This window comes from Muntiacus reevesi, chromosome 21, assembly GCF_963930625.1.
Source record: "Muntiacus reevesi chromosome 21, mMunRee1.1, whole genome shotgun sequence".
Taxonomy (NCBI): Eukaryota; Metazoa; Chordata; class Mammalia; order Artiodactyla; family Cervidae; genus Muntiacus; species Muntiacus reevesi.
In genome coordinates this window covers 4258928-4278979 of record NC_089269.1, presented here as the reverse complement: position 1 = coordinate 4278979, position 20052 = coordinate 4258928, and the positions used below count along the sequence as shown (strand labels likewise).

The window sequence follows — 20052 nt, the reverse complement described above, 5'->3', positions numbered from 1 at the left end:
TGTTTGCTCACATAATGCTCCTTGTCTATCACTTTCCTGTCTGCTCTCTGTGAGATGTGCCATGAATTCTAACTGTCTTGTATATTGTTTCCTCAAGAATTTAACATAGTAGGGTGTTCAGTCTGCACTCTCTTTTAAACAGCTTTATACATATTAAATAATGTTAGTGCCAGCTTTGAAAAGCAGAGATTCTTAACTAGTGATCCCTGAGCCCCTGAAGATCTAGTGAAATCTCTCAGACTTCATATGAAATTTTTGGTATTTTGACACATGTGCACTTTCTTTGGTTAGTATAGCAAACTAAAGATTCCAGAGATATCCTTGACCCCAATCTACCATTTCTTCGGGAGCTCGCTATTCATGTCAGAATCTCCTCTACTCAATATTAATTTGTAGAAACCTCCTTTTATTTAAAAACTTGTGAAGTGATTTCGGAAATCTAGGTGGTTTATACCACTGGTTCTATTTGGTTTACTCTCTGACTTAATCTTTGAAGGGCATGTATTTCCCCTTATACAAACTATTTGTTTTCTTATAACTTTATGGAGGGTTGGTAGGAGTGAGAAGTCATGTCTGAAGTAAGACATGACTTTTTAAAGTTTCAATGATAAACGGTAGGTCTGTAATTCCCAGGACATCTTTATGGATTCATGTCTGCAGTCTGTCACAGCTCTCACATGGCGGTCTTTTGAAATGATAGGTTTCATGATTTGACTAAGAAGAGTTCTACAAATTTATCCTCAAGTGTCTTCAGAATACTCGGTTTTATCTTAGCCATTTATTACCATTTGTGTATATCTAGTTTGTTAAATAGGATGTGGGAGATCTATTTTCTTTCTTTTTTTTTAACTGAGATTTATTCTAAAAATGCTTGTTCGATTAGAAAAATACAGTGAAATGAAAATTTTCCTAGTGCCTTTAGCTGTAAATAGAGTCAGTAATTCAATCAGTTCTCACTTCTCATTATGCCTTATCTCTAAAAGTGACTTTGATGTTGTATCACCAACTGGTTCCATTATCTTTCTAACCAACTTAATTTGATTAACATGAAAAAATGATTCCTGTGAATTCTTATGAAGAGTTAGAGTGCAGGTGCATGTATTGTTTAGTAAGTTGCCTTTGATGGAGTCAGTGAGCACAGTTAATAAAAGAAACTTTTCTTGGCCCTCAGAGAAAACCTTGAATGAAGTTTGGATAAGCACTAGTAGGAACAAAAGTTCTCGTTGAACCAAGGATGGTGTGACAGAGTCCCCTGTCCGCTGTCAGAGATCTGAGGGTTGTGTGTGGGTTGGTTCTGGGGGCGGTGGTGGATGGGAGGATGCCTGGTGTTATAAAAGGAAAAAATGCTATTCACATTCAGAGAACAGTTTACTGAATTCTGGTTCCATACCAGGCAGGGTTCTCTGTGACTTATTTTCTTCCCACCATAACCCTGTAAAATGGGGATTATTATCACCATCAATTTACACTTGGGTAAAATAAGTCTCAAGAGATTAGTTGAGCTCCCAAGGTCTGGTAGCTGGTGAGTAGCAGAGCTAAGATTCAATCCCAGATCCTCTGACCTACATGGTTTGTGACCCCAACACTCTCGGAGCTGCCTCTGAGCAGAGAACAGCTTAAAGGGAGTGCTGTGAGTAAGAGAGAGATTGTACCTGCAGCTTCCAGCATTTAATATTATATTTTTAAAAATCACTGAAATAAGTCTATCTCTATAGGTTCCTCAACTGCTGTTGGGTGCACATCTGATACTCTTACAAGAGGCATGGCAAATGAGCCAGACTCGGTCCTTTTTCCCCTTTCCACTCTGTTTTTAGAAACAAGGCCTTTGTCTTCATTTATCATTGATACTGTTTTTCTAAAAGGGATTGAGGGTGATGACTCATGTCTTAATCTTTATCAGTGTCTACAGGGGAAATATATGGCAGATCTATTAGTCTGTTATGGAAAATTGTCCTTGTGCTTTAAAAACTGCATGTTTGCTTTCAGATATCTTCAAGTACATCCCACCCTGATGCGCCTTCCAAGCAGTGTCAAGCGTCAGCCTTGTTTCAGTTTGCAGAGGTATGGCTTTTTTTTTTATTATTATTGTATATGTATATATTGGGTCCAGAATACTTACTGAGCGCGACTATTAGAATAGAATTTTGTCATCCATAGAGAACTTCAGGCATGCCTCTTGCCATTACTAACAGAATACACATGGCAGACTGTTTATTGCTTTTTTCTGCTGCTTGTCTGTAATCATAGATCATCTCCAGATCTTATACCTGTTTTATAAACATGCACTAAAGAGTTCATCTTGAGTAACAGTTTTTCATTTATTTCACTTTGCCTTGTTTTTAACTTGCTTTAAAAGCTTAGGAAAATTGTCAACATGAAGGCCATAGGATCCCAATTTATTTATTAAATTTTTCCAGTAGCAAAAATAGATGCTATTGTTGATGAATGCCTCTCCCAGTGAATGCAGGGTGAATACGACCTGTTAGATTACACTGTGATATAGCTTCAGCCAGTATTTTTATTAGCGTTTAATCCCAGGCTTAGGTCGAGTCAGCTCTTGCAGGATCTCAGATTTCTCTGGATTGTCAGCCAAAGAGAGAGCGCACACCCTGGAGAGCCTTGTCTTGGTTGGTGTGATGAGAAGGCAATCTGATATTCTTTATTTTCCCACAAAGGCCCTGGCCTCAATCATATGCTCATTTCTAATAAGCACTGTATGACAAATAATAAAATATATCCCTTTTGAAAAAGTAGGATCCCATCTCCTTTAGGTTTTTCCCCATTTTCCTTTTTATTAATTTCAACCAAAAATGCATATCATAAACTAAGCAGTTTTTTATAGGGTTGAGAGAAAATGACAAGCAGGACTGTTCTGTTTAATATTGATGTATTGAATCACTTTGATTCATTTGCATAAAGAGTGCTTCATAAATGATATGTAAAATGGTATCCTTTTGGCAGGAGAAAACCCAGCATCTTACTTTGAAAATGAGAAAAAATTACTTTTAGCTCTAACAGTTTTTTTAAAAATGCTGCTCCTTCTTGGGACACTTGCGTCAACTAGCACAATTTGATCCCACCAGTTGGCTTGCTTATCTGTAAGACTTCTCTGCCATAATGCTGCTTTAGTTGTTGAGGGCTATTCTATGAAAGTGGTAACCAGAATATCATAATGGTATCATTTCACTAAGAACAATTTGCTTGATGAATCTGAATAAATTAAGATTTTATCATAATTTTTCATTATGATAAACAGGCTGTTATTTTCACTGTCGGGGAATAGTTTTGTTTTATATTTCCTTGCTCTCCTAGTCTTTGATATCCATTTACTTGATACTAATAACTTTTTCAAAGATAAAAAAGAATTTTGACATGATGACTATAAATGTTTTTAGTGTTGGTACCTGATTGGTCCCATCAAACTTTCTAGAAACAGTTCTTTCAAAACACAATTTATTTGCCATATATTTAAATTCTATACTCATGAATATCAGAAAGGTTGTGGCTTGTCTTTGACACATCTGATATTTACGTATGCATTACTTACCAAGAGTTTTCAATTTAATTAAAAATGTTTGTATAGCCTATCTCAGCTCATGCATTTCTAACAGGTCCTGTCACTCAGAGTGTGGTTCTTATTTAAGTGATAGCACCATCAGATTTATTAGGTGTCCCGAAGCCTTGGGCAACTCTAGGAAGCAGTGTGAAGGTGAAGCAGCCCCCGTGTTGTGACTCTGGAGAATGAGATCCCATGCCTCTTTTGAATTAATTTGTTCTTGTATACTCGACTCCTCAAAAGGACAGTTTTTTTTTTCCTAGTGAAGAACCTCTTTTTCCTTAAGAATTGTGCAGGAAGACATTCCATATGTCACTTCTCTATACTCAGTGGCATTTCTCTTCTAGGATTTTTGACCACGCATATATAAGATTTGAGGAAGGTTTAAAAAAAATTAATTTGAAAACTCATTAGGATTTGTTTCAAGGCCTTGACAGAGGAAGGCATGTACCATGGAAAACCAAAATAAAATGTTCTCCTTTGGAGTCAAATACAGTTCCCATCTCAAGTCTGTATTATTTTTCCTGGTTTAATTTTGCGTAGGTTGATAATTAAGGGCCCTTACAATTCCTAAGCAGATTAAATTATTACATACTTAGCTGTTTAATTGTAAATGCTATATATGATTATATAAGAGAAGTATAGCACAATACAGGGTTCTCTAAGGATATATATATCCTCTAGTCGCTTTCCTCAGCTGACCCAAGAGAACTCCTAAGTTTCAATCTCTCTCATGTTATGATCTGACCGTATTGTCAGCCCAGTACTGCACTGGTTTATTCAAATCTAAACTATACTAACTAGATGAGCTGATTAAATTATCTACTAAAATCTGCTGAGTGTATCTGTTACAGTAGAAATAGAATAGCCTATAATTACTGTGATCATATCACTAAAGCTTTTATAATTATTTCATAAAACACCCATCACTTTTGAGAAAACACAAAGACTCTTGAAATTCTTGTTCTAATCGGTCTTTACCAGAGGCTCTCCAACTTTAAAACACATCCGAGTTCCCTCAAAGACTTGTTCAAATACAGATTGCTGAACCCCAGCCCCAAAGTTTCTTATTTAATAAGTCTGCATTGGGGCCGATAATTTGCATTTTCAACAAGTTTCCTCTTAGGGAACTGCAGTTTGAGATCACTGCTCTATAGGTGGTAATTTTTACCACAAGTCTTTAATTCAGCATTGTTAAGGCACTTCTGGTATCTCTGGGAACTTACAGGGAAAGGATTAAGTGAGGAGGAAATGGGCAGATAATAGAAATTTGCCCAGTGGGCCATATTATACCCCTCATCCCTCTTCTGAGAGATTCTTGGTCCTGTTACGTACACTTAGAGAAAAATGTTTATATCATTTAGGCAACAGTTTTCTCTTGAAGAATGTTTAGCTTTGTAAATGCCCTTAAGATCAGGCTTGCAAAATTCTTAGAGACCCTTAGTGTTAATTTCATTTACAAATGTTCATAACTCCAGAAAGATGTTGGTCATTTATTGTCTAATACAATTATCCTAGAAACACACTTTTTAAAAAACAGTAAACCCAGGGCATTTCTTTAAATGAATATATTTTTTCTTGTATGTCAAGTCTTGGGTCTGTCTCACAAACTGAGAAGGATATCTTTTCCTTCTGAACCAAATCTGATCATTTTAAAACCCATTAAAGTAACCTGCATGGAACCATGAAATTAAATAAATTAAATTAAATAAAGGACATTTTGCTTGTAGGTTCCTCATAAATGTGTAAGGGAGAAAGATATATCTGCTTTACAAGATCTAGAAAGAAATACAGAGTATAGAACCCGTTTTCCTCACATTTCAGCCTGTCTCCCATTCCATATTGATGGTATCAAGATTCCACTTGGCCCATCTGAAGAACCATCACTCTGTTTCCAGACTCTGACCCATTAAGTTGGTCAAAATGAGTTTCCTATCTGCATTTTTTGTTGTTTACATGTAGACTGACACATCTGTCACTGTTTAGATCTCATTTACTGAAGACTAATGACCAAATGTAATGCCAGAAGGGAATTGCTGTCATCCATTATTTACCAGCTCTGAAAGCCATTACCAGTCCACATATCCCCTTCTCTGCCAAGTGGCTGACTTACACCTGGAGTATACCTTTATGTTGAAAAATTGCATGTTTACTTTGAAGACAAGGAGCTAATCTGGACAATTTAGACAAGTACATTTGAACACTAAAACTTCCCTTAGAAGGTTTTTACTTTGCCAATGTAAATACAACCGTAATCTCTCCAAGGTATTGTCATGATTGGATTTAAGCAGTTGGTGCAGTTTTAAAGTGTTCATTTCTATCATGGCGTGCCCAATGTGTTACAGAATATTATACTTGACACAGATTCCATATACTCACACTGCAGCTCATCCGTGCGAAAGTTTTCCATGTTTTATTGGAAGAATTAATATTTCTTTTAAGATAAGGGAGACCAATCATCTCATATTGTTCGTTTGTTCTTTGATTCATTTATTCACTCAACAATTGTTGGTCATTTCCTCCAAGACTGCAGTGTTTATGATACCTGTTTTAACTGCAGAAGGCTTCTGGCTAATTTGCTTTTAATCTTTGCCACCTATTTCCGTGATGTGCTCCCCTACCTCAGGCAGCTATAAAATTAGCAGTTTAACAACCAGGGTGATCATTTTTCTTGGAACTTTTGCTGTACGTCACATACTTTTAATGCCCACCCTGTTTATCAGAACATTATTTAATAGACAGAGGAGAGACTACAGTGGAATTAACAGATTGGCAAGCCCCATCCAATGTGAGGAAAATAAAAAACATAGCCACAAACTTACTATGCAGTTTGGCCCACACTGCCCCCTACCCAGGAGGGTAACATACCATGCCCTTCCCTCCGCTGGCTGACCTGTCACTGAAAGACTTGTTTTAGCTTTGTTATTCTTACTTGAAAGGACGTGTATGTCCCTTAAATAGGAAGAAAAAAAAAAGAAGATACAAGGAAATGAACAATAGTATAACAAATCAGCATTATATAAGCTGTGTTTATGTTAGAAGCAGATGAGATTACTGAGAGAAAAAGTAGAAAGAAAAAGAGAGAGGGCCCTAAGGCAGAACCCTGAGGGAGACCCTTTAAGGGCTCTCTATAGGAAGGAGAACCAAGAAAGAACAGCAAGCAAGGAGAGACCTTAGAGATAGTCTGCAGTGTTGGAAATCCAAACTCTCAGGACGAAGGTCAGCCGTGCCCAGCGCTGCAGACAGTAGCGTAAGGTCCCACCCCTTCCCCCAGTTAAGAAGCCGAAAGGCATTTTTATAGAAAGTGTATCTTACTGTTGAATCATTCCATGAAAATTTTATTGTTAGGTGATTCTAGAAACGCTGGGCCGCTAAAATACATTGATACACCCCCTACCAGCATGACCCTTTGGAAATCAGGCTTACAACACCATTGGGCATTTAAAATACTGCCCTGTACCTACAGATAGGTAAAAATACTTTCAGATGATGAGGAAACACAGTTCTTACTAAACATTAGGCGGTGGTTTCTTTTGCAAGGCAAGGAGCCACTCTCAGGGCTCGGCGCAGAACACTGCGCGTTAGCTCAGCCGACAGGTGATGCATCTGTGTGGTCAGAAGTTCTCTCTGAGCCTCTGGGTATGCCCTGCAGGCGTGTGGCGCAGGCTTTGTGGTGGTGAACCCACACACCCACGCAGGCTTGTGGTACTGAACACACACACACAGCGTCAGGGAGTATAAACCTTCAGCAATTAAAGCCCCAGCAGAGGGAGCCAGTGGGAGAGCTATAGGAAACGCTCAAGGTGTCTATTGCAGCATCACCGGGCTTGTTGTGCTCTTGAGGGTATTGTATGATTATGTGACAAATTTAATATTCTACAGATTATTAAATTTAATAATTAACCTCTGAGGTTGCAATTTTTCACTTTATTCTAGTTTCCATCTGTAGCTAATTTGGGGGGATTGTATTAACAGAGTTTATTTGTGCTAATAATGATAAATCCTTATAACTCATAATTGTACTGTTGATTGAGGGCATCGTACGGGCTGAACACCGGGCCAGACTCTCTACTAACATAACATGTCATCTTCACAAAAGGGATACGGGGCAGATGGTGTTTCTGGTTTTGAAGGTGAGGATGTAGACTTAATTATTTCCTTCAGTCCACACAACAAAGAGTAACGAAGGCGTGTTTGTCTGACACAAAAGCCATGTCATTTCTATTAATACAGCTTGGTTCACATGACTGGTCAGGTCACACCCCGCGTCCGTGATTTTATTAAATGTGTTTGTTTTCTTAGTCTAATGATAAGGTTAGTAATTGAATTCCCCTTGTCTAGAAAAAGTAGAAGCGACATATATCAGAGAAAATTCAGCCAGAGCAAAATCTTTAGAAAGCTTCAGCCCCTGAGTTTATCTTCTAAAGAAAAAGGAGTGATTGGGATGAATAGGGGAGGACTCTCAAAAATGATAGCACCCAGGAGGAGAAAACCCGTAAACCTTAAACCAGCCCCTTCTAAATGACCCAGGTGGCTCATTAGATATTTGCCTCAACAAAGCCTCTTATTCAGCAGGTGTTCCGAGGGGAGTTTTCTCTAGCAGTAGTGAAGCCTCCAGTCTCTCCTGGAGGGACTGCTCCATGACCTTCCCTGTCGGGCCTGGGGTCACCTGTCAGGATATCATCAAAGGGCAGGCTTGCCTCCTAAACTGAACTGAGAAATACCTGTCTTACACTGAGAAAGAATTCCTAATCATGAGGAATATTAACAGCACAGATCGTTGCTAGCTGCTCTAGTGATGACAGAACTTTTCTAGGAGAAGACTTCTTTGTAAAGATCCTTAAGAATCTATGTCCTTCTCAACTCTTTACTGAGTTAAGCTCGGAATTGGAAACGAAGTCTTCCTGTAAAAATGAGCTAGGACGGCGTTGTTCGCGCTGTCAGTACGCAGTTGCCGTTTCACCAGATTTTAAGCAGAGCGTGCAGCCACTGTGTGATGTGTGTGTATGCTGAGATTTGGGGTCTTCACCGCTAATCTCTGTGCTTCAGAGCGTACTCTAAGCGCCACTGCCAGTGTTTTATATAAAACCTAGCTTCACCAGGTCTTGTCATATTGCCTAACACATTTCTGTTTAATTCTCAAAAAAAAAAAAATTGTTGACTGCCTTGTTGCTATCTTTTCACAGGGATCCCAAATATAGTTCAACAAAAAATTAGCTAATTGCTTTTTGTTAAATGTGAAATGACACTAAATCTCTTTTCTGTATGACCGGTTACTGAGTTGGTGTTTATATGGAAGTGGAAATGTGTAACTCGTTTTAAGGTCATAGAGTTGACTTTAAAGCCTGGAATACTCATGCTTTTTATCATCCAACAGCCCCCCAAGTCACACCTGGTTTTTTTGTTCCTATTTTTGAGGTTATTTACTAACACTGGTTTCAAAATTATAATCCCAAGCCTAACGCATTTGAGTTATTTGATACTTGAAAGTAATGATATTCTCATGAAGTAAGGAAAGTTCCTGAATGAATGTGAATGGAGAGCAAAAATTCTGATATCACAATTAATATTCTTTGTATGAATTATTTTCCATATAGATTTCTTCAAACACTTCACACTTGGGTGGTGCTGAACCTGTAAAACGCTGTGGAAAGTCTGCACTCTTTCAACTGGCCGAGGCAAGTTTCTAAGAATACGTTGTGATAAATCTGCAGTGGTTGAAGACACAAAAAAGTTAATCGTAACAGCGTTGCCTGAACTGAACCATTTCACCTGTGACCGTAATGTGTGTCGTATAGAATTTTCAACAATGAGGGGGGTTCGTCTTTAATTTAAGGAAAGTAGACTTTTGCTACTAAAAGTCATCAAGCATTGAGAAAGGTTGTCCAGGGAAGTAGCAAAATCCTTTCACAGGTAGTATTTTAAAATAAGGTCAGTTTCTGTCTCTCGGATTGGTAAGTAAGTCCATCCTACACCCAGAAAAATGGTCCAGGTAATTTTCCTCTTCTCCGATTCTCTTACGTTAATAACATCTATAAATCTCCGGAAGGCACTACTTTTAAATCAGGTAGCTGATGTTTTAATTTGGGGGGCTTTTTCAGTGAAGAACTCAAATGGCGTGTTCTAAAGTCTGGTTTTATAGCATCTCTCAGTTGTGCGTTTGATGTGACATGGATATAAAATGCTACTATGCCTTTGGTCGAGTAAAAAAGATGTTTCTGTAAAGCCTGGGAAGGACAGAGCTCTCACTTGATGGGGACAGGCGGGGAGGAAGACGCCGGAAGTGGTTGTTCCCGGGGTGGGCAGGAGGGGGACCCTTTGCCAAATTGTGACCGCTCTGCCTTCAAGGGAACACGTGGGACAGGTGTCTTTAGCACAGGACAGTGTTGCAGCGGTTTTCTCCTTCAGTGGAACAAATCAGGAAGAACAAAATGGGTGACCGAATATCTCTGTGTTAAACTTTCTTTTTTTCTGTCTTCCTTCCAATCGGTTTCGATTTCTTCTGAATGTGTGTGTATGTGTGTGTGGTAAATTATTTTGAGTTTATTGAACTTAATGGGACAGCCTGTCATTTTCTAAATTTTAAGGTAGCTTGTGCATTAAAATTTAGGAGTTTTAACTATCTAAGTCCAGGCAAGTCCAAATTAGAAGCATAAACAGTAAAGTATGTAAACAATGGGACAATCTAACCCAGTTATATCTGACATGAAGCTGACATGCCTCTTGTATAAGACAAATTCAGACTCAAAATAGAAGGCTAGGAATAACTAGAAAAACGTAGGGAGACCACAGGGAGTAGTTTTTGAAAGAACTGGGTAAGTCAGTAGCAAGGTACTGTCTCTGGTAGAACTAAAGTGGCAAAGATCTGGCAGTGAGTGTGCCTTTCGAGTTGTCCATGTCTCCGTAAGCAGGGAGACTATGAGGTCATAAATTTGTCAAGTATCTAAGACTACGTAGTTTGTCAAAATAATTTATTTGAAAGAAGCAATTATTTTTCTTAAATTACATGGATGGATAGCCATTTTGGCTATTCCTGTGGGGGAGGATTGTGTTTATATATATACACAAACTTACACATATGATCTTTTAAATATTAAACAACACTAATCTGTCCTTGGTGGTTCAGATAATAAAAAATCTGCCTGCAGTGCAGGAGACTTGGGTTCCATCCCTGGGTTGGGAAGATCTTGTGGAGAAAGGAATGACTTCCCACTCCCTAGAGAATTCCGTGGACAGAGGAGCCTGGTGGGCTACAGTCCATGGAGTCGCAAAGAGTCGGACACAGCTGAACGACTGACACTTTCAAGTTTCAATTTATAAAACAAACTTTCAATGTAAATGTATATTTATTAGATAGTTTTGTATTGGAAATATGTGGGCCTTAGAGGTGCTTTGCTGTGGGGGGTGCTAGAGCAATGAAAATTTGTCTTCTCATTTTCTTTCTTTGGCACAACAGTCATTAAAAAAAAAAAAGGAGTCCCCATTAAATCAGAGCTCATTAAAAAGAACACTCTTCTAATTTGTAGGGATGCATCCCAAATATGAAACAGATGCTATGGTCTAACAGATGTTTCAGTGCTGGTGTCATAATTTAAAGGGGTAAAATGACTACAATAAGCCTATTCCAATTATATAGCAAATCAGCTTAGACTCAGACTTAGTTTCTTATAATGTCTGAGTAAAAATATATGCTTTGGATAAAACAGGGTCGGTAAAAAATTATTTACTGAGAAAATCTTCTCACATTATTATTTGCACCACATGAAGATGATGCCATAATGCTAATAGAGTGTGTTTTAGAATAACATCCTAAAGCCTTCCCAGTTTGTAATTAAACATAAATATGTGCACAATGGATTAATCAGCATCTCCAGATAATCACCAGTGGAAATATGCTTCCTCAGTTATTTTTTTCTTCCTTGTGTATTTGATGTTCATCTTTTCTTGAACAGAATATAATATTTAATTATTTCAGGTACCTCTTTAAATAAGCATATTTAAAGGGTATTGAAGAGAATTTTTCCTGTGGCCCGAATTGTTGCTGTTTTCAGAAATCCTTAAGAACAGCTTTAAATTCACACATTCCAAAGGGAAATCCACCAAGAAGCCACCTTCAGTTTGGGCCAGATCTTCCCTCGGGATTTATAAAGACGGCCTAACCCAGCTGCCATCCGATTGACCGCTCCGAGGGCTTCCCTTCTTGTCCCCACGCCAACCCCAGGGGTGGGCAGTCACCTGGAGTATCGTGGCTTTGCTCCTCGTCATGTGAAGGAAAGCAGAGAAGTGCTTCCCCTTCTCCAGCCCTGGCCTCTGTCAAACACAGCGAAGATAGCTTTGAGAGAAGCCCTGTTAGAGACTGGCTGAAGACGTGTCTTCTCATGGTTTGGCAAGAAGCAAGCAGCGTTTTAGATGTTGATTTATTGCTGCTGCCTTCTCCTCTCTGACCCAGCAAAAAGAGAACCGGAGGAAATCCGCAGCAGGCAGAGACTTAGAACAGCCTGCCGCGGTCTCTCTCCTGGCATTGCAAACATGCATTTGTTTTGCCACATGAACACGTAGAAAGTAGTTCGACTTGATCAGGCAAGAGGCCGTGCGCCAGTCATGGGGAGAGGGCTGGCCTGGGACTGTCTGATCTCGCCCTTGACGGTCTGAGGAGCTCCCACTGCAGGAGTGTTGTTCGGCTGGTTTGCACCAGGACAGCTGTCCCCGTACTCAAACGCCAAAACACCTCCTGTTGTTGGTAAAAAGACTGGGACCCTACCCGCTGAGGACCTTGGCAGTGACTGCCAGCCCAGCTGGGCTCGCCTCTCCTCCTGGCAACTGGAGGGCCCAGCAGCCGTAACACACGTCCCTTCTGGTTGCTCAGCGCTCCTGCCTGCTAAATGTTTTGTGCATGATCTTTGTCCTTGACATCCCTACCAGGGTCATTCAGTCTTACATGGGGTTAGTAGAAACACAAAGGGAACCAGGGGTAGTTGTCTTTACCTCCACCATTCCTTCTTCTGTCCTTTCAACCAGTGGCTTTATGTCTTGTGAAGGAAGGGCCAGGAACCAACCCAAGATCTAACCACCCACCCTTCCCAGCTTCATTCCTGCAGCTGGGCACGGGGGGAGTGGTTGAGGAGCCCTCCCAGAGACAGGTTGTTTCTTATAAGAAAACTCTTGGAGAAAAGCAAGAACTATGGTAGGCATATATTTGTTGCTGTGCTTACACCCACTTTAACAGGCAAAAAGAAAACTGGAAGAGGCTGGCAGCAGACACAGACTTGGATTGGCCTGCATTCTCAGTGTGGGCATTGTGAGGACCCCTCCCCATGTCCCAGCACCCAGGCCGGGAGGCCCTCCAGCAGAAGGCTCTGCTTTAGGCATTTGATTGACATTTAAAATTGGGTGGATTTTTAATAGCTGAAAGAGACCTGAAAATTCTGGGATCTATTCCAGTTATTTTTCAGGAATCTACTCCAGCTGGGAAGGGAGATTTGGCACTGTGCTGCTGAGGTCAGGGAATTGTGAAAAATACAGTCTTTGATGTTTGAACCTCCATGAGGTTCATACTGTTCAGTTAATCAGTTAATTGGTGCAGGTACTATAATGTATTGTGTTACCTTTCCTTTTGAAATTAATTAGGTCAGGTCACATAAAGAACGGCAGAGCACCCTCCTGGAGATCATTGTGTACAATAGTTGCTCTAGTTGGAGGACTCACAGAGACGTCTTTATCTGTACATTTTCGCAAAGAAAATGCTACACTTAAAGATATCTGTTACTAAAATTGCTCAGTACAGCAAGTAGAGCAGTTATTCATTTATTCCAGCAAACCGTTGTTTCTGAGAGCCTATTCCATGCTGTTAACAGTGAGGCAGCTGACACCACCTGCATATGGATGTACAATGAGATAACCTGTGAGCTTTCTTTAGACATCAGTGGTATTGGAAGACCTTAACTCCAGATCCAGTTTTGGTGTTTGGAATGCATTCAGGGGCTGGAGCATAAGCCTAAAAGTATTACTTTTACTTCTAATTTTTTTTTATCTGCAAGTAATTTTTATTATCTATCATAAAATAATAATGACCAATGTCTGTTATCTACAATGTGTTAGGTACTCTTTTATGTACTTTATATGTAGTCATTGAATTCTCACACCTGTCCTTTGAGGTCAGTATTATTATCATTCCTCTTTTACACAGTAAAAAAGAAAGGACAGACAAGTTTTGTGATTCACCTAAGGTCACATGGACAGGAAGTGTTAGAGCATCGCTAGAAATCTAGGCAGTCTCTCCACAGCCTGGGATCTTCAACACTATGCTATTCTGTCACCTTGTTTTAGATAAATATAAAAGGCTGTGCAAGTTAGTTGTTACAGGAGTTTGCACGTTAGAGAAGGCTCTGTGGAAGACAGCTTACTGCTACACGCATGTGTATGGCTGAATAAGATGACAGATTGTTCAAGGTTGCTGTCAAAGAAATGGAGCTGATATTTCCTTTTTAAAAAGTAGTTCTACTTTTGCAACTGCCAAGATACATCTTACACCCTTAAATAAGTGCCTGTTTGCGAATATACTTTGGGAGATACTGTGAGGACTATAAGAAATTGTAGTGCACACCTCCTGTCCTCTAGGAGCCTGTTCTCCAGTTGTAAGGAGATAAAATATAAAAAGTTAAGGGATAAGAAATAAATTAATGGTGCAAGTGGTTTCACAGGAAATCATGCAATGAGATGAGGAAGCTCAATTTGAGTGATACCCAAAGTGAATGTGTAAAATCAGGAAACGGAGCCGTGAATGCAGCTGGAGTGCTCTGGGGACTCAGCACCGAGGAGGAAGCATGAAGATAGATGGTTCTTTGAAGGAGTTCTTGGGGAACAGAGATTGAAACTAGCAGCCTTTGGGCCACACCCAGCTTTAAGGGATGCTCCGTTCGACCCACAGTTTGTTGACCTGTGTTATATCTGACATTTGAATTAGTGCTAATACTTTAAAATTACAGATTTCTAGTAGATGCATACTTTTGACTTCTCTTGAGAACAGGGAGGGCCTGGAGACACTGGAGCAGCCTCTACATGAGAACAGGTGGCCAGAGCAGATATGTGGCTGCCCCCGTAGAGAGGTGTTTGTGGTACAAATGTCACTGTCCTCTCCGTCCCCTTCTGAGTCCAGACTGCGCCCAGCAGTCATTGCCAGTATCCATTTGCATTGTCCATTCCCCCTGACTTCTCTACCTAACCAGCCACACACAGTGGAGATGGTGATTTATGCATAATTAAATGGAGAGATGGGGGAGATACAGCAAAGAGATAAAGGCAGGCAGACATGAAATAGGCAGATGACAACAAGTAAATCAGCCGAGCACGGGTGCAGGGCTCTGCCAGGAGATTGATGGAAGGTGAAGGCGGAGTGTCGCTGCAAGTCAGAGTTGGGAGGGTGTTTAGTGGGAAGCAGAGACGCTTGTACTTGAAAATAATGAAGGGCGATTGTAGATCTGGAGCTAGGGGGGTGCAGTGAGCTGGCTTACTGGCCATGGGGGTGGCAGGCTGCAGAGGATCCAGTTGGATTTAACGACTGAGTCTGTGTCAGAGGGAAAGGAAGGGAGTCAGCAGCCATTCCAGCCCTGAACTTGAGTGTGTGAGAGAAGGGTTTCCAGACGTTTGCCCTGATTGCTTTTGGAGCCTGACTTCGAGAAAGCTGGATGTTTGTTCACCTGGGCAGGGTGGGGTGGGGGTGGGGGTCTCAAAGTAGAAAATCATGCTGAGGGAGAAGAGATACCTGAGGACATCAGTACTCAGAGTCCACGTGAGGGGACGGCCAGCTAGGTAAGCGGTCGAGTTTGGAAAGCAGAGGCCCATGTTCCTCCGAGCACAGGAGGAATGGTGAAAACCAGTCACCACAGGATTGCTGATTCACCTGTGTTGTACTTTTCTTCTCTATCACAATTTGTGAAACAAATCATCTCTTATGGTGCCGCTGAAGAGAGAGAATGCTGGACCTCTTCAGATACACTCTTCATAGATATAATAAGCAAAATTTTGGGTATGGTGGGCCCCAGGGAATTGCAAAAGTTTTCATTAACCCTACTTATGAAAAAAAGGAGATGTTTTCAGAGACCTCAGCACCCTAGTTTTTCTTACCTTCTAACTTGAAAAAACCACATATAATGAAAATCAAATGGATGGATAACAATTTATTACAGTAACTATAAAAATTAAATCTTATGGACAATTATGGCTCACTTTAAGAAAAGCTGAATTATGTTAAAATTACAGAAATTGTATAATATATTGATAAAAGTAGGACGTCTCATCCCCTCTATTAGCATTCCGGCCCCACCACCAGCAGTTTTAGGTGGTATTTAATCAAGGTGTGAGTCTATTTCTGTGTTCTCTTGTGTCCTCCTTCTTCCTTCATCCTGCTGTAGCCCCCTGAAGCCCAGAACCTCAGCTGTAGTTCCCGGCCTCACCCACACCCTCATCACAAAGCAGAAGTCTGTATATAGTTACTATGTATTTGAAGGGGCCTTTTATTTGAGAGTGGTGCATTTCTTTCCTTTTTGTGCAGAGTTGCAAGTCATTTTTAGAAAACCCTTATGCTAAAACTTTTCATTTTATTTCTAATTACACCAGTTTACTTTAGTAGGGACTGAAATATAGCAACATACCTAATGACTTCCTTTAACACCGTTGAAGGAGACTTCAGTAGACGGCCTCTTGAAACTAAGGCCATCCTGACCCCATCTAATGTCTTTAAAAATGGTATAGTTCCTGAAGAAACAGCAAATAAACATTAAACCACCACTCCACCTGGCCCAGTTGTACAACAAAGCAAATAGTAAGCTATTTAATAGATGTACAGATTTTAGCGTTGAGAGACACTTAGACCACTTCTCTGTGACCAGTTATCTTTTATAATAAAGAAAATTGAATTTTCTTCGCAGTGATACTATTCTTTATTCTGTGAAACCATCAGCCAGTATATTTTTATGGCAAAAACATCCTGGTTCTATGTAATTATGGGAGGGAAGCACATCTTGGAAGAATACTGCTGAGTGTCATCCTGGGGTTATGTCTACGTTGTTTTGGCAAATAATGAGCCACTATAAAATCACTGTAAACATACCTTGGCTGCAAAACATTTGTTTTGTACTAAAAAGCGGAAATTTTGAAATGGAAACTTCTTGATTAGTGTCAGTGGGTCTGTTTTCACACTGCCTTGTTTTTAATTGAGCTGGCTCCTTGATAACAGACAACGAAAGACAAAATATAATTAAGACGGAAATAATATGGTGTATTTTGGAACTCCGTACCTATTTCTTTGTGCTAGTTCAGGGCATCTTCTTCTTTGGTATTACTTCTTATCTAGTGCACATGATTAATTATTTTTCACTGGTTATTTCACTCAGTCTTTTAAAGCAGGACCCATTAGTAAATAAATCTATCGTAACATTTGTCGAAAGGAATACATTTTGAAACGTCTTTGATTTGAGGAGATAAAAGTTTGTTGTAGCACAGATTTACTATGTCTTTAAAGCAACTCCCCAATAACAAACCCCGAGCCTAAGATGTGGTCTTAACCTGAACTGAAGATGATAGCCTCTCTGAACTCAGGAATACCAAAAAAAAAAAAAAAAAACAAACAAACCCTCCATTTTATCTTTATAGAGATTTCAATGTCTTTATTTTTTTCCTCTGCAGTCATTTTGAAGAGGGTAGATTTTTGTGTGTCTGTCCAGCATGTACTTTCAAAGGATCCAGGTTTCAGCATGATGGTTTTTGTTTGTTGGGGGCAGTGAGTTACATTTCTTCTAGCTCATCACTATCAGGCCACTCTGACTCTACAAAACAGTAATAAATCTCAGTGTATTTTCAGTTGTCAGAGGTAACATTAAAATACTGGTGAGTGATCTTCACGGGTGCTCCTGGGAGCCATAACTAAGGATCGTGGTCTGGGCCGAGCCACAGCATGGTCATAATTAGCATTGTTTTTTATAGACTCGTCACTCTTTCCTGGTATCAATCAGAATGCATTTTAGGTTCATCATTTACCTCGGAACTAATGAACCATTCAATCCAACACAATTATCTTTTGAATGCCTTCATTTTGAAAGCTACTAGGATATTCTTGGAGGAGAATACAAAGGTGAACAGGATATATTTTGTGCCCCCCCCCCACTGCAAGTTACAGTTATTAAAAATAGAATAATACCTGAGGGAATAGACAGTAGATATCAAATATTTATGACCAGCATTTGATTTAAAACATTAACATTTTAACTTCTTTGAGTACAGCTGTGGGGGTGCCATCCAGCAGGTGTCCTGCAGATGATTTTCCATTCTCACTTTTAAAGAAGGTTATTATTCTATTTAAAGCAATAATAGAAGAATAAATTGTCATTTACTAAGGCATGGTCTGTTTCAAGTCCTGATTAACAACCAACCCTCTACTAAGGGCAGATGAGCTAATTAATAACAGACATTAATCCTGTGCAGTTTTATTCACTTGAGTTCACATTGATTTATGTTCTTCTGTGTCCACTATGTGTGCATCCTTGCATATGTGTGTATAATATCATTGGTTTGCACTTTCCTGAGTCCCTCTGAAGTGTTACATATACACCCCAAAGTAGATGTCACTAAATGATGCTTGTACCCAAAAGGGGAACTGAGCTTGATTATATCTTTAGTAAGAGATGCTTCTTGAAAGATAATTGATTTAAGATCTTCCTGAATCTAGTGTTGTATATGGTTTTCCCCATGGTATAGAGTTGTTCAACCCTAGAATGAAAAATTGGAGCAGTTGGTCTGCCAGGGCCATGATGTGCTATTAATGAGACCAGTATGAATATTACTTCTAATAATAGCCAGCATTTATCCTACATGGCATTAGCCCCCAAAGGGGTGGTTGTCACCATGCATTATTCTTGCTCAGTGCTTGGACACCAACTTAAGTACTATACATGTGCAATTCGCTGAAACCCTCAGTATTGCTAAGGCAAGCACTGTATTAATATCCACATTCTAGAGATTGGGAAATTGAGGCGCAGAAAGGTTTAGAAAAAAGGAACTAGCTGGTGGCAGAGCCAGTCCTTGGTGATGGACAGTCTGGCTCTAGAATCCCTGCCTTTTGAAACTGCCTCTCAGTAACAAAATTTGCTCACATCTAGGAGTGATGGCATCTTCTTTGGTTTTTTGTTTGTTGTTGAGTCGCTAAGGCATGTCCAACTCTTTTACATCTTCTAAGAGGTACTAAATCCATAGCTGTTGATGTCATGTGAAAATATAGCCTGCTGTTTCCTAGAAACTTTTGAAAATTACTTCTAATCATATTTGAACTCATAAAAAAGAAGATGAAAACTGGGAATTATTGGAAGTCTCCCCACCTCCCCCCGCCCCAAACTTACTTCTAATGTGTGTTCCCAGGATCTCTGTGCCCTGTATGCTGGCTTATATCCCAAGTGGCCGCAGACTCCCTTTCCTGGGTACCTGTGTCCCCTGATTTCCGCCCGGATTCAGCCAGTGGGAGACCCCGGCAGAGAAATTATGGGATGGGAGGAAAAAAGCATCCGGGATTGTGCAGGGAAGGGGTGGGAAGGGGTCGGGTAAGCGAAGGCAGCGTCTCTTTTGTGTACCCAGCTCCTGGGAGCTTGGCCCACCGTGGGTCCATCTGCCACCGAGGACCTAGCCCTTGGGCTGCATAGCACTCCTTCCCCCATTTGTCCCGACGTGGCTTCCTGCTGTTGCGAGTCCCTGGGTGACCTCGCCACCTCCTGTTTGGGTATTCCAGGTCTTCGTAACCTGTGTGATCAATTCATTCCAAGCCATAAATGCCCTCGCCTAGAAATGCCTTCCGTTGTGTCTGTTGGTGTCCTTGGTCCCCGACTGCTGCCCAAGCCACCCTCATTTTCCTTTTCCTAAGCTTAAAAATAGGCTGAGAGAATGCTGTCGGCGTACTGCGTCCAGATTTCAGCAAAACTTCTGACAGGTCATCTTACGATGTCCTTGTAAACAGAACGGGAGGAATTTAGAGTGCATTATTAAACATTCTCAGGTTGTGAAAGTTTATTAATGTTCAAAATCAGCCTGATGAAAGGGCTCTAAAGGTTTGTCAGAAGGCTGTGTCTTTGGCCATGTCCTACTCAACATTATTACCAAAGATTTGGACCAAAATAAAAAAAGCAACTTTATCAAATATGTGTATAAGACCAAACTGAAAGGTAATTTAATTCAGATTTTGAAAGGATGTACTTTGTAAGGAAAAGTGAAAAATCTTGCATCTAGGTACAAAAAATATAAGCATATTGAATGGCAGAGACCAAGCTCCTCAGCATAGTATGTGGGTAGTTCAGAATTTTAATTAACTACAAACCTAATACAAGCCAGAAGTTTGACCTGTTTTTTAAAAAAAACAACAGTGGGGCAAGTTCATCTTTGGTTCCCATTAGAAGATTAGGGTTGATATCAACTGACAAATAGTCTCACTTTTCACCTGGAGTATTGCAGGATAGCTC

General features: G+C 40.1%; 1 protein-coding gene across 10 annotated transcripts in view; it reads left to right on the top strand.

Moving 5' to 3' along the window:
• The window catches only part of BBX (BBX high mobility group box domain containing), a 281884-nt gene that overhangs the window by 223957 nt on the left and 37875 nt on the right, over positions 1 to 20052 (top strand). For all 10 annotated transcript variants that reach the window (XM_065913527.1, XM_065913530.1, XM_065913529.1 and 7 more), the window contains 2 exons: positions 1987 to 2061; positions 9154 to 9234. In XM_065913527.1, the coding sequence (XP_065769599.1) occupies positions 1987 to 2061; positions 9154 to 9234 (156 nt within the window). The remainder of the gene's footprint in view (positions 1 to 1986; positions 2062 to 9153; positions 9235 to 20052) is intronic.